The sequence below is a fragment of the Marmota flaviventris genome, unplaced genomic scaffold (assembly GCF_047511675.1).
Source record: "Marmota flaviventris isolate mMarFla1 unplaced genomic scaffold, mMarFla1.hap1 Scaffold_44, whole genome shotgun sequence".
Classification (NCBI taxonomy): Eukaryota; Metazoa; Chordata; class Mammalia; order Rodentia; family Sciuridae; genus Marmota; species Marmota flaviventris.
In genome coordinates, this window is record NW_027288268.1 from 1,935,833 (window position 1) to 1,950,353 (window position 14,521).

At 53.0% G+C, this 14,521-nt stretch overlaps 1 protein-coding gene across 3 annotated transcripts; it reads left to right on the top strand.

Moving 5' to 3' along the window:
* The first annotated feature begins 487 nt into the window (after positions 1 to 487).
* LOC139704186 (phosphatidylinositol 4,5-bisphosphate 3-kinase catalytic subunit delta isoform-like) lies at positions 488 to 11,427 on the top strand. 3 transcript variants are annotated; one of them, XM_071607242.1, is made up of 22 exons: positions 488 to 631; positions 2,187 to 2,415; positions 2,513 to 2,745; positions 3,149 to 3,328; positions 3,482 to 3,631; positions 4,014 to 4,103; positions 5,174 to 5,395; positions 6,036 to 6,132; positions 6,221 to 6,351; positions 6,734 to 6,784; positions 6,857 to 7,024; positions 7,111 to 7,232; positions 7,428 to 7,571; positions 7,721 to 7,820; positions 7,938 to 8,116; positions 8,216 to 8,328; positions 8,489 to 8,567; positions 9,039 to 9,206; positions 9,766 to 9,889; positions 10,061 to 10,206; positions 10,552 to 10,684; positions 11,290 to 11,427. In XM_071607242.1, the coding sequence occupies exons 1-22, from the start codon at positions 488 to 490 to the stop codon at positions 11,425 to 11,427; spliced, it is 3,141 nt and encodes a 1,046-aa protein (XP_071463343.1). The 3 variants fall into 3 exon arrangements, with proteins under 3 accessions (XP_071463343.1, XP_071463344.1, XP_071463345.1); XM_071607243.1 differs by having other exon boundaries at positions 6,860 to 7,024; XM_071607244.1 differs by having other exon boundaries at positions 3,569 to 3,631.
* Positions 11,428 to 14,521: the final 3,094 nt, after the last annotated feature.

Below are 14,521 nucleotides of genomic sequence, written 5' to 3' on the forward strand. Positions count from 1 at the left end.
AAAAATCAATAAAAAGGATGGGGGATGTAGTTCAGTGTTAGAGTGTCCCTGGTTTAAATTCCCAGTGCAAAAAATAAAAATACAAATTTTGTCCAGTTATAGCCTTTGGCCTTTCGCGAATCCTGAGTTGTACACCCAGGCACACTGCCATCTGTCCTTGCTAGCTGGTGGCCATGATGGTAGCGTCTCCCTGATGCATACTTTCCAGAGGAAAATTATTTGGTCTATGGTTCTGGGCCCACGGTGAGGGAGGCAGATGTGTCCACCAGGGTGAGAGGCAGCCGAGTGCAGACAGTTATCTGGGGCAGTAGGAGCAGCAGCTACCTGGGCAGTGGGGGCCCTGTGGGAGGAGAACACCATGGGCCCACCTGAGAGCCCTCAGCCCTGAGCTTCACACTGCCCAAGGCACCCATACACTATTCTCAAAGGACTCTCTGCCTTTGCTTCCTTTACATGTCTCGTAGCCACAGAGAAATAACAAAGCAGAATGCCCCTGGGGATTGACTGTCCCATGGAATTCTGGACCGAGGAGGAGAAGAATCAGAGTGTGGTGGTTGACTTCCTTCTGCCCACAGGGATCTACCTGAGCTTCCCTGTGTCCCGCAATGCCAACCTCAGCACCATCAAGCAGGTACTGCCTGGTCTCCTGGGAGCCCTGGGAGCTCAGAAAGACAGAGGCATTGTTCCTCACACTTGAGAACCTCAGATGTAAATTTTGAAAGATATACAATGTCAAGAACTTGTATAAAATGTGTGGTTAACCTCCACTTACTATCCGAATTCAGCTTACCCTATGGCAATGTGTTCCACTCCCTAGTTACCAGAGGGCCAGCTACTAGCCTCAGTTGCCCTTAAGCCTCCAGTGCTGGAATGGAACTTTGAAAGTTTGACTCACATTATGCTGTCTGTCACTTTAGTGACCACAGTCTGCTCCCAGCCACATAAGGGCCTTGCAGGAATTTGTCTTTAAAACTGTTGCCAACATAGTGCCCATCATCCTTGGAAAGGGTCCTCAGGTTCATTGAATAAATTTCAGGATGAATTACTGAGTCAAAGCAATGAACATCTGCTTTGGTAGATGCTGTCCTGTGGCTTTCAATGGCCTTGTGCCACTTACAAACTCGGGTTTAATGGGTCATGCCTTGGACTGCCCGAGGGCAAGAATTTATTTCACAATTTTAAAAGCTATTATTGAGAACAGGAAAAAAAAAATGATAGAAGCAATGGACCACACTTGAGGGACTTTTTTAATGTCCTGGAAGATTTCTCTCTGCCTTCCTTCCATCCTTTCTTAAATTTTTCTACTTCAAAAGTAGCTGGGTGTGTCCCCAAATGTTCTGGTGGCTGAGACGGGAGGATTGCAAGTTCAAAGCCAGCCTCAACAACGCAGTGAGATTCGAAGCAATTAAGTGAGACCCTGTCACTAAATAAAATAGGCAAAAGGGCTGAGGGTATGGCTCTGTAGTTGAGTGTCCCTGAATTCAATAATAATAATGGCCCATAAAATTTTGGAAAATAAGAATGAAAAGGAAGAGACCTGCCTGTGATCCTGCCATAGAAGACAGCCACAGGCACTACCTTAGCCATTTCCTGTTATCTAACTACATTCTAACTAAATTCTGATTATGAACTTTCATGACTTGTTTTTCTGAGTGACCACAGTAACATCTTGTTCATATTCTAGTTCCTGTAAACATCATTATATGGTTCACTTGATGTGCTTACAGAATTTCAAACAATGTGCCTAAAGTTGAAACACTACAGTAGCAGACTTGTCCCTGGGGTCCCATCTCTCACTTCATTGTGGTTTTGATTTCTTCATATTTTTATTGATATGAAGCTTTGTGGGCTACGTATTATGTGTCACAGTGGTTCAGCTCTGCCACGGCTCAAGGCCACCATCAACTTGGTGGGGTGAAAGCAGCCCTAGATAATGTGTCTGAGGCGGGTGTGGCTGCTCAGTCCCCAATCTCCACACATCAAGTCCTTCACAGAGCACAGGGACAGGAAGCTTGCTGACTAGCTGGTTGGTCCCAAGGGCCAAAGGGGTCCTAGGAAGCGATGCTTGGGGTCTCCCTTTGCCCTCTATGTGGCTCATGCAGAGTGGGATCCCCAGACTAGAGGCCTCTGCCTGCCTCCCAGCAGCTGTCATGGCCAGCAAGGCTGACCATAACCATTCCTCCCAGATGCTGTGGGACCAAGCCCAGAATGAGCCCCTCTTCTACATGCTCAGTGACCCTGAGGCCTACGTGTTCACCTGTGTCAACCAGACCGCAGAGCAGCAGGAGCTAGAGGATGAGCAGCAGCGGCTGTGTGATGTCCGGCCCTTCCTGCCCATGCTGCGCCTGGTGACCCGCCAGGGTGACCGCATGGAGAAGCTCATCAACTCACAGATCAGCCTCCTCATCGGCAAAGGTAGGGCTCACAGATTAGCCCCCGCCTCGGCAAGGTAGGGCACACCTGGGTGGCTGGTGCCACATGCACCTGCACTGAGCCTGCTCCTGCCCTACAGGACTCCACGAGTTTGACTGCCTGCAAGACCCAGAAGTGAATGACTTCCGCACTAAGATGCGCCAGTTCAGCGAGGAGGCGGCTGCCCGCCGGCAGCAGCTGGGCTGGGAGGCCTGGTTGCAATACAGTTTTCCCCTTCACCTGGAGCCCTCCACCAGGAGCTGGGGGGACAGCAACACCTCTCAAATCTCCAACCCAGACCTGCTGGTCAATGTCAAATTTGAGGGCAGCAGGGTGAGCCCATAGCCCATGTCCTAGGGAGGCTGCCCCACCTGCGGCACATGGGCTGCTGTGCCCATGGGGACCTTCCACTGATAAAACACTCCAGTGTCCCAGGCCCCCAAATTTCTCTTCTCTCACTGGCATCACACAGCATTTGCCAGGTATGCAGGCATGCAAGGGGTGTAGTCAAGCATCCCACCAGGTAAGCTCACCAAGGCTGAATTGGTCCCTTAATTCACTGGACAAGTATTTCCTGGGTGTCTGCTGTTACTTTCACCGGTGAATGACCCAGGCCCTGCCCTTGTGGGGCTCACACTTGGGGATACACAATAAAGGCAGGCAGGTGGCCTTGCCCCTTTTCCCCAGAAGCCCATGGGCCTGAGAGCAGCATGCCAACCCTCCCTCCTCCCCACAGGAGAGCTTCATCATCCAGGTGTCCACCAAGGATGTGCCCCTAGCGCTGATGGCCTGCGCCCTCCAGAAGAAGGCCAAGGTGTACCAACACCTCACAATGGAGCAGCCTGAGGACTATGTGCTGCAGGTGAATGGGCGGCATGAGTACCTCTATGGCAGCTACCTGCTCTGTCAGTTCAAGGTGAGGCCTGCAAGGAGCCCTCTGCACTCTGGGATCCCTACCACTCTAGAAGGGGCCAGCATAGGAGTGGGAGAGCCGGACTGTGGGTCTCTCTTGGTTCCAGTGAATGGATATGCCACCCATTGACAGTTCAACTTTACACTCTCATCTCAGTACATATGCAGCTGCCTGCACAGTGGGCTGACTCCCCACCTGACCATGGTGCATTCCTCCTCCATCCTTGCCATGCGGGATGAGCAGAGCAAACCAGCCCCTCAGGTCCAGAAACCACACACCAAACCGCCCCCCATTCCCATGAAGAAGGTGAGATGGTGTCCTCCCCTCTCTTACCCTCTTTCTCTTCCTCCCTCCTTTTGGCCAATCCTAGAGCCTCTTGGGCAGCACCAGGGCTAGGCGTTGATCCAGGGGACTTTGGATGGTGCAGTCCTTTTGGAGAGTCAGGGCCTTGAGCTGACACCCAGGGTGGGGTCCTATCTGAGCTACTGCAATCCCAGATTGCCTACTTCTCTGCAGATCTCAGGGGGACTGGGGCCCCTGGGCCCCTGTGTGGCAGATTGGTAAAGGATGGTGTTGGTGACAAGTTTCTGAACCTTGCCACCAAGTTGTGACCCTCTCCCCCTCTCCCCAGCCTTTCAGCAGCCAGGGGAATGAGCTGGGATTTAAGCCCTGCTCCTCTCCTCTCTAGCCCTCCTCTGTGTCCCTGTGGTCGCTGGGGCAGCCTTTCTGCATTGAGTTGATCCAGGGCAGCAAAATCAATGCTGATGAGCAGATGAAGGTAGGGGCTCGGGTACCAGGTAAGGGGACAGGTGTTTTTTTTTGCACAAACAGGGTGTGCTGTGGCCTGGATGGGCAGCAGAGAAAGAAGAGTGGGAGGGTGTCACACAAAAGTCACCTGGACACATTACTCATTATCTCTGCCTGGATTGGCTGTAAGCCACATCCAAACAATAAGAGGGGAGGGGAGCAGGCCAGCAGGCCATGGAGGCCAATTAATGGAAACCTGGGCCAAGCAACTTGTGGGTATTTGACTTTGATGGAGCTTGTGGAATCAGGCACAGCCCATTGAAGTAGGAGGCCCAGTCAGAGATGTGTAAGGCACCATAGAAGCTGGCTGTAGCTGGGCTGAGGTGCTTCCAGGGGTTACCCATCCAGGGGTGCCCAGAGTCTGGAGGACACTGCACATGGTTCCCCCTGGAAGCTGAGCCCCCATGGGCTTTTGGAACAGTGCCCTGTTGTCTCTTCAAAAAGCACTTTCATGGCTCCTCTGCACTCAGAACCACCTGCAGAGGTGGATTTATTGTCCCACTTCTGGGAGGTGATGCCTGTCTGGGTCCACAGAGCATAGCATGTCTTGTCTGGGTCTCTTTTTTTGGCATTACTTTACAATCTGGGAAGGGGGGTGCATCTGCAGGAGTGGGGGAGGATTGGGTGGGAGCAGCTCTGGGGATGGGCTGGCAGGTTGGAACTGGAACAGGTGCACTGGAGACTGGTCAGGCAGTATTACGAGCCATATGGGGCTCATTAGATGCTAGGCATGAAGGTAGCCAGAGCTGTTAGAAGCAGAAGGGACCCTGGAACTTCTGAACTCTGATGAGGAAACTGAGGTTCTGAGTTGACCCACAGAGTCAAGTGTACTGAGACTGGATTGCCCCAGTACAGCCTGGGGTACCAATGCCCCAAGACACCTGTACCACTGAGCTGCCAGTCTACACTCTGCTGGACCACTCTCAATGCAAGAAGTAGATTTGGACCCCTGTGTAAATGGGGACCTTCAAGGAGAGGATTGGAACTTTAGATGGGGTGGGGCCTTCACTCCCTCACCCATGCCCTGTATCCCTTCCCCAGCTGGTGGTGCAGGCCGGGCTCTTCCATGGCAATGAGATGCTGTGCAAGACGATGTCCAGCTTGGAGGTGAGCGTGTGCTCAGAGCCCATGTGGAAGCAGCATCTGGAGTTTGACATCAACATCTGTGACCTGCCGCGCATGGCCCGGCTCTGCTTTGCACTCTATGCGGTGATGGAGAAGGCCAAGAAGGCGCGCTCCAGCAAGAAAAAGTCCAAGAAGGTGGTGGGTTGGGCTGACTGGGAGAGGCCCAGGCCTCAGACACCCAGTGAAACCCCTCTCTGGGGCCTCTTGCCATCCTGCTCCCACAGGCAGGCACCCTGAGGACAGGGGTCCTGGGAGAGCCTGGGGACCCCAGTCTTTCTGCCCGCCCTAGTCTGGCTCCTTAGTCTGGCTTCCTGTGCTGCCTGAGTAACAGCTCATGAGTTGCCTGACTTGAAATATCTAGCCCAGACCTGTGGTCCTTAGGGGTCCTGGAGGCAGCCCCCTTGGTGGAAGGACAGTGTTCTCTGGGGGACAGAAATGATGAGTTAGTGGCTGCCTGGGGAGAGTGTGGCTGGGCCCCAAGTCACTAGACCCAGGATGTGACTTGCCCCTTGACCTGGGCCAGCTATGGGACTGGTGGGCTTACTGAAGTGTCTCTGGATGCTGGGTGTGAAGATGCAGGCAGCCAGGAAGGGATCTTGCTGCCTTAATTACTGAAATTCTGACAGGAAAGAGATACCGGGTCCTTCCCCTCCTCCTGGGTCTAACTTGGAGACCTTCCATGCAGTCTGGATCTTCTCTCCTGGTTGGCCTGGAGACTGGTTCCATTCTGCATATGAACAAGAAGAGGCTCACTCTGATCTGTAGTATCCTTCTCCAGGACTGCCCAATCGCCTGGGCCAACCTCATGCTGTTTGACTACAAGGACCAGCTCAAGACTGGGGAGCTCTGCCTCTACATGTGGCCCTCTGTCCCAGGTGGACCCAGGCCCAGCAGGGAGAGGCTCTTGGAGGGTGAGACATCCAGATCTGGTTCCCCTACAACTACATCTCTCCCTGCCTTCAGATGAGAAAGGAGACCTGCTGAACCCCATGGGTACTGTGCATAGCAATCCCAACACAGAGAGTGCTGTCACCCTGGTCATCTACCTGCCCGAGGTGGCCCCTCACCCTGTGTACTACCCTGCCCTGGAGAAGGTCAGTGAGGTCCTTCCTGGAAGCTGAGCGCTAACCAGGAGCTTTCCTGGAGGTCCTCAGAGGGGGTCCCTGGCCACCCCAGGCCTTGCCCATTGCTGGGGGCTGGGTCATCATGCTGATTTGAGGCCTTCCAGTAGCTATGTGGCCCACCAGGGGATGTTGGTGATGTCTGATGACATTTTGCTGTCACAGCCAATGGGAGAGGTGATACTGGCCTGTGGCAGGCTGAGCCTGGAGATGCTACTGAATGCCCTGCAGTGTGCAGGAGGGCTCTCACCAGCAAGAGTGGTTGGCAGTAGTGCTGAGGTGCAGACACCCTGCCTAGAGCCCTGCCAGTGCTGGCCCAGGCCTGGGGAGCTCACAGCAGGTACACTTGTTGCAGATCCTAGAGCTGGGACGTCACGGGGAGCGTGGGCCTACCACCAAGGAGGAGGTGAGCTGGGGTGCTGGTGGGGCATGGAGCCAGGTGCTGGGCTGGAGGCCTCACTCTGCCTGTGCCCCTTAGAAGCTGCAGCTGCAGGGAATCCTGGATCAGCGGGGGTCAGGAGAGCTCTATGAGCATGAGAAGGACCTGGTGTGGAAGATGCGGCATGAAGTGCAGGAGCACTTCCCAGAGGCTCTGGCCCACCTGCTGCTCGTGACCAAGTGGAACAAGCACGAGGATGTGGCCCAGGTGGGTGGAGAGGGGCACCAGGGGCACAGCTGGAGTAGAGAGATAGCAGTGGGCCGCCCACCACCTGACTGCAAAGCGTCCTCCAGATGCTCTACCTGCTGTGCTCCTGGCCTGAGCTTCCTGTCCTGAATGCCCTGGAGCTGCTGGACTTCAGCTTCCCCGACTGCCACGTGGGCTCCTTTGCCATCAGGTCCCTGCGGAAACTGACGTGAGTCCCAGCTGGGCACTGAGGCCCACGGGCTGCCAGCTCCTCACTAAGACAGCTTGCCCTGGCAACCTGGAAGTGGGTGCTGGGTGGAGATGAGCCCAGGCTGGCCTCACCCTCTTTCCAGTCACCTGCCAGCTGGAGACCTCTGTCCTGAGTTTCAGAACCCCAGACTCAACCAGCCTTCCTCCCCTACAGCGACGATGAGCTTTTCCAGTGCTTGCTGCAGCTGGTGCAGGTCCTCAAGTACAAGTCCTACCTGGACTGTGAACTGACCCAGTTCTTGTTGGACCGGGCTTTGGCCAACCGAAAGATTGGCCACTTCCTCTTCTGGCATCTTCGGTAGCTGGATGCACCCCTGCTGATTCCTTGGGAACCTAGAAAGGCCATGGGGGATGAGGGTCTCCTGGCCTGCTGACCTCATGTTTACTGGGCTGGGGAGGGTCTATGTGCCACTCCTGGCCATTCTCAGCCCCATCTTCTCCCTCCAGCTCTGAGATGCATGTGCCGTCCGTGGCCTTGCGTTTCGGCCTCATCATGGAGGCCTACTTCAGGGGCAGCACCCACCACATGAAGGTGCTGATGAAGCAGGTGAGGCTCAGAGTGCCTGTGCCTGAGGCGGGCTCCCCTTCCAGGCCCCTTCACAGTCATACTCCTGGTTCTGGCTCAGGCTCATGTGCACTGCTGCTACTCCATTCTGCCCACCAGGCAGAAGCACTGAGCAAGCTGAAGGCCCTGAGCGACTTTGTGAAAGTGAGCTCCCAGAAGACCACCAAGCCCCAAACTAAGGAGCTGATGCACTTGTACATGCGCCAGGATACTTACCTAGAAGCCCTTTCACACTTGCAGTCCCCATTGGACCCCAGCACGATGCTGGCAGAAGTCTGGTGAGCCCCAAGCCTAGCCCCACCTGGAGCCAGGCCCTAAGCCCCCTCCCCCACCCTGAGCCCCCAACCGCCCAGGCCAACACTGCCCTCTGCCTGCAGTGTGGAAAGGTGCACCTTCATGGACTCCAAGATGAAACCCCTGTGGATCATGTACAGCAGTGAGCAGGCAGGCAGTGGTGACAGCGTTGGCATCATCTTTAAGAACGGGGATGGTGAGCCAGGCTGGGCAGGGGACATGCTGAGGCCTTGGCCTTCTTACCTAGGCCCATACTGTTCTGTGGTAGGGCCCCAGGGGGTTCCCTGAGAAGACAGAGCTCAGATACTCTGAGCCTTGCAGGGTGTATAACCCACTAGAAACTCCTGCCCTTCCAGATCTCCGCCAGGACATGCTGACTCTGCAGATGATCCAGCTCATGGACGCCCTGTGGAAGCGGGAGGGCCTGGACCTAAGGTGGGGCCTCTGTCCATCACCTGTTTGTTTGGATCTGTAACAGGCCTCAGAGCCTGTGCCTCTGGAGGAGTTCCTGGTCTAAACTGACACCTCCATGTTGGCTGTGAGAGGGGCTCTTCTCATAAGAGGGGTAGGGCAGCTGGAGGGGTTTGGGTAAGGCCATTCCTGGTGCTCAGCTCCTATTTCCGGGCTTCCTACCCCTTGGGGAGCTGTGCCACCTTCTTCCAAGCCCGCTGACTCATTCTCTTCAGAGAAAACATGAGCCCAGCCAAGGTGTGCTCTGCATATTGGGTGCCAGTTGTGTGTCTCTGAGGCACCTTCCCCAGGGCCCCACACCCCCTCTCGCATCCTCAGGAACTTGAGCAGTGTCCCCTCTGGTTCTGTTGGGTGCCTCAATTTCCTGGGGGTTCCAGTAGCCCCAGAGAATGTCCTTAACCACAGTGTCTGCCTGTGCCTCCTCTCATGTGCTAGGATGACCCCCTACGGCTGCCTTCCCACTGGTGACTGCATGGGCCTCATTGAGGCGGTGCAGCACTCGGACACCATTGCCAACATCCAGCTGAACCAGAGCAACCTGGCTGCCATAGCTGCCTTCAACAGGGATGCCCTGCTCAACTGGCTCAAGGCCAAGAACCCTGGGTAGGCTTTCTTATTCCTGGGAGAGGCTCGATAGAGTGAAAGGTGAGGGAAGGCCTGTGACAGTTTCCATGGCTGCTTGGCTCATCTGAGCACTGGCCCACATCTGATTTGGGGCAGGACAGAGAAGGTCACTGTTCCCAGGTGTCCATTTTTCATGACTGTGTTATGCTACTCAACTCTTTGGGTGTTAAAACCACCACCGTGTTTAGTCACAAATATGTAGCTTGAGTGGGTTCTGCTGAGTGTTTCTGCTGTGGTTTGAAATAGCTGGTGCTATGGCTAGCATCTGTGATATTGCCTGGGCCCAGAGCGTCTACCAAGGGCCCAGCCACACACCTAGGGACTTGGCTGTCAGTTGTGCCTCTTTATGCAGCCTCTCTTCATCTAACACATAGACCTTGGCTTCTCTGCATGGTATTGTGTGGAAGAAGCGGGCAATTTCAAGGTGGGCATGGTGACCTATGCTCCAGAATAATGCCCTCCTTGTTGATTAACACATGGCCAGATTCAAGAGGAGGGAAAATATAAGGAGCCCTGGTTTTCAATCTTCCCCACCCAGAGAAGCCCTGGATAGAGCCATTGAAGACTTCACCCTCTCTTGTGCCGGCTACTGTGTGGCCACATATGTGCTGGGCATCGGTGACCGGCACAGTGACAACATCATGATCCGTGAGAATGGACAGGTAAGGGGCACTGTGTTCAGCTGCCCAGTGAGCTTGTCCTACATGCCTGGCCCAGGGGCCTTTCTGCCCTGCCCACAGCTCCCAGAAGAGTGCCCCAAGTCCTGCTGACTTCCTCTAAACAGAACCTCTCTTTGTGAAGCCTATTCAGTAGCTGCACTTCATTCCCCTCAGCTATTTCATATTGACTTTGGCCACTTTCTGGGGAATTTCAAGACCAAGTTTGGAATCAACCGTGAGCGAGTCCCATTCATCCTCACCCATGACTTTGTCCACGTGATTCAGCAGGGCAAGACTAGTAATAATGAGAAGTTTGAAAGGTGAGGTTGCCCAGGGCCCCAGTGAGGGGACAGTGTCCAGCCAGGGGCAGGGATGGGGACATAGCCCTCAGACTAACTCCTGCCTCCATCCTGGGGGTGCTGCCTTCTCTGCAGGTGCACCTCAACCCCAGAGTACCCTGTTGGGCAGTGCAAACAGGAGGTCCATGGGAGGTGTAGGAGGCAGGCCCAGGCAGGGGCATTGGTTAGAGGATCTGGGTACACCCATAACCAGACCAGGGGCAGACACTCAGGGCAGGTGCTGGCTGCATGCAGAACCCTTGCTTGTTTGGGGCTGGGGGTGGCAGGGAGGACCCAGGGCTTTATCTATGTCCTCCTCCTCTGCAGGTTTCGATGCTACTGTGAACAGGCCTACTGCATTCTGCGGCGCCATGGGCTCCTCTTCCTCCAACTCTTTGCTCTGATGCGGGCAGCAGGCCTGCCTGAGCTCAGCTCCTCCAAAGACATCCAGTACTTGAAGGTATGCGAGCACAGGGCCACACCAGACTAGAGGCTAGGGTCCACCATACACTTCCCAAGGCCTGCCTGAACCTCTACAGCTGTGGAGGAGCCTGCCTCCCCTATGTATAGTATAAAAAATGAGCTCATCCTGGTCAGAGTGCATCTTGCCCGAACAGCTCAGGGACCTAGGAGATTCACCTCACAGATGGGGGCCCTCATGCCGTCCCAGGCCCAGCAGTGCAGTATGGTGGGAAGTGGCCAGAATGTTGCACTCCCTGGGCCTAGTCCTGCCCAGTTGAAGGTGAACTGTGATCTTGTTTGGTCATCCCATGTGTCCTCAGTGTCTTTCATGCATGAGATATAGTGTCTTGTAGGTTTGCAAGACACTTTCCATTCCTGTCTTTTCAGTTGGTGAGAGGCAGAGTGGGAGGGGGTGCATTCCCTAAAGCTTCTCCTGCCCTTCTCTCAGCTAAGGTGAGGCCACCTGACCATCTGCTTGCAGTTCTTTTAGGAAGGAATGTCAACAACCTGAGGGGGCAGGAGTACAGGGAGGCAGAAGGGATTGCAGATGCACCAGGGTCAGGACCCCTGAATGTTGATGCAGTTGTGATGATTCTGTCCCAGGACACTCTGGCACTGGGGAAGACGGAGGAGGAGGGGCTGAAGCACTTCCAGCTTAAGTTCAATGAAGCCCTGAGGGAGAGCTGGAAGACCAAAGTGAACTGGCTGGCACACAACCTGACCAAAGACAACCGGCAATAGTGGCCACCTCTGAGCCGCCACAGGCTGACAAACCTGTTCTGAGGACAGCTACCCTTGGTTGTCCTAGATGGGGCCTACACCTGAACTACACCTCATGGGAAAGAACAACACAATTGCCTTTTGTTTACACTAGTTATTTAGACAGACAGGAAATGTTTAAAGATGATGGGGGAACGTGATGGACATTATTATCCAAAGTAGATGTACAAAGACACAAATTGGTGTAAATATATTTTGTATACAACAAGAGATATGAAAAATTGTGCTCTATTTGTGTAATAAGAATTGTAATATATTCTGCTGTCATATAAAAAAAACTATAATAAAGAACCAAACAGCCAGGGCTGTGGTTGTAAGCTCAGGAGTAGAGTGCTTGCCTCGCACGTGTGAGGCGCTGGTTTCAATCTTCAGCACCACATAAAAATAAATTAAAAATAAAGGTATTTGTCCATCTACAAGTGAAAAATAACAAAAAGAACAAAACACCATAAATGCAAATGCACCCTCGTGCAGAGGAGGGGTGCTGCACTGTGTCCAAGCACTGTGAGTTTTGCACCTTGAGGTTGTACCTTGCTCTTGTATTGGGATGGGCATTACAGGTCTTCCAGTTGGTGGATCTTGCCCAGCAAAGTCTGACCTCCTCTTGGGGAAGCCTTGTTTCCCAGGCTCCCCTCCTAGCACTTACTTGGCCTACTGTCCACTTAGGACACCTCAATTCCCAGATCACCTTCTGCCACCTGTGTGGCCCGCCCTTCATGTTCTCCATTGACCAAGTCCTGGGCAGATCCCAGAGAAGCCAGGGTATCCTGTAGACACAGGGATGCTTTTTCTTCACTGCTAAAGTGACTCTGAGGTAGAGGATGCCCTCTCCTTTTTCACCTTCAGGTAAGAAAATAATACCACTCTATTTACTGAACCTCTACAGCTGCAGAGGAGCCTTCCTCCCCTATGTATAGTATAAAAAATGAGCTTGGCAGAGCTCCTCCTGGTCAGGGTGAAAGGTCAGAGGGGTTCTGTGTGGTGATGTGTGAATAGGCTGCCTGCTCTGGCAGGTTTAAGGGAGGGATGGGGCTTGATGTCCCCCCAGGGCTCACCTTTGAGGAACCATCTGGGAATAATCTTGGGCCATGTGAGGCGGGGTCTTTCTCTCTGAGGGCACTTACTCTGAGATAGTCCAAGCTTAGCCTCAGTAATCCGAAAGGGCTACACAAGAGAAACTGTCCCTACTGCAGGTTCCTGTGCCTCTTTCACCTTTCTGAAGCCCGAAGTAGTGAAGCATCCAGGACTTGGGCTTTTAGAAACCCATAGTGGGCTGGGGCCAGAGCCCAGTCTTAGACCATGTGCTGAGTATGCATGAGGCCCTGGGTTTTATCTCTAGCAGTGTAAACAAAAAAATATGAAGAAGCCCCTGGTAATCCTGATGCACAGTTAGCTCACTCAGGACCTTCTGGGCTCACTGATGATCTCTCAGGTGACTCCCAAGACTTGGCAGAGCCAGCAGACTCTGGCCCTCAGCAGCAGAGGTGCACAGCTTAAAAGGAATTCCAGATGCCAGCTCTCTGCATTTTCAATAGCTGTTGTGTCACCAGATCACCCGTCTCATCTGCGGTAGCCAGAGATGACACTTTTGTTCCCAAATAAATGCTGAATTTAATCAGGCCACCTGCCTCCTTTATAATAGGAAAAACCACACACATGTCTATGTATTATGCTTCAAGGCATGGGCTACAGACATTGCACAACCTCAGCGATTTCTTGGTGTATGGTCTGTTGCCCAGAGAGAACAGCTTCTATTTGTTTTCAATCATTTCATGTTGCAAGTTAAATATCACTGATGTGGGTTGAGTCTGCAGTCTTTTGTCACAAGGCAGAAAGGCAAGTGGAAAGAAATTAAAGCCTTTCTATGGTCTTATGTTCTTGGCTCAAAAAGAAATCAAGGGAAAACAAGGTTTAAAGAAGGCAGTAAACAGGCATCACTCCAGCTGGAGTTAGAACCAGAACTTTACTGTAGTGTACACACTTTCCCACCTAGCATCAATACATGCATTTGGGCAGGAACACCAAGGCACTACAAACCATATGAGGACATCCCGCTCTGTTAGCTTCTACCATTGTCTAGAAAGCATCTACACAGACTGCATGTGGATGGGCAGCCACACAACAGCACAGCCATCCTTAAGACTGGCAGTGAGGACACAGGGGCAGTGTGCAGGATGACCCCCAGCTTTACAGTCTAGCATCTGACATGTACATGAAGAGCAAAGTTCTTTGTGGCTCTAGCCCCAAATTCTTTCTCTCCTTGACCTTCCCATGGATCAGAGCAGCAGGACTCCTGGCTACTGGAGTGAGGATCTGACCCCAATGCAGGGGCATTCTGCAGGAGCAACCCACAGGGGCTGGGGTGGGGTAGATGCAGACTGTTTTGGAACATTGTAGCACTCTGCCTTCTTCTATTATGAGTGCAGATCCCTCAGGAAACCACTGCTATCTCCAAAACCAAGTGGTCAAGGGATCTGCACCACAGCTTTCAGTCTCAATGAACTGTAGAGAACTTCACCAGCAGGAAAATGGACATTTACGAAGCCTCAGTACAGGAACACAAAGCCTGGGTGACAGAAAAGGAATCTTCTGGTCCTGAGAGGAGTGCATGAGAAGCCAGGGACCCCACAGCTCCCATCCCAAACATGACGCTAGAAGTGTGCAGAACCCCAAAGACGAAGACCCATTTCCAGACTTCAAACACAAACCACTACTCTGGTCCCAAACAGCACACCAAATCCTACATAGCCTCATGCCTAGACCAGAGTGAGTAGGCCTCCCCTCCTAGTTTCCCGAGGGAGAGGGAACAGAAACAGGGTCACTGCACTTCGCATCCTAGTTCTGAGTACATTAGCACAAAGGACACAGAGAATTCCAATGTATTTACAAAGCATTAAAAAGTCAGTTGATCATCTACATATTAACCCCATTCTTCCACTTGTAAAAGCACTAGTTTGGAAAAAATAAATAAAGACCTTCAAAAAGAAAATAAAAAATGAGTACCAATTTTTACTCTTTGTCATCTAGTCTAGTCACTGCAACTTTTCTGGAGGTG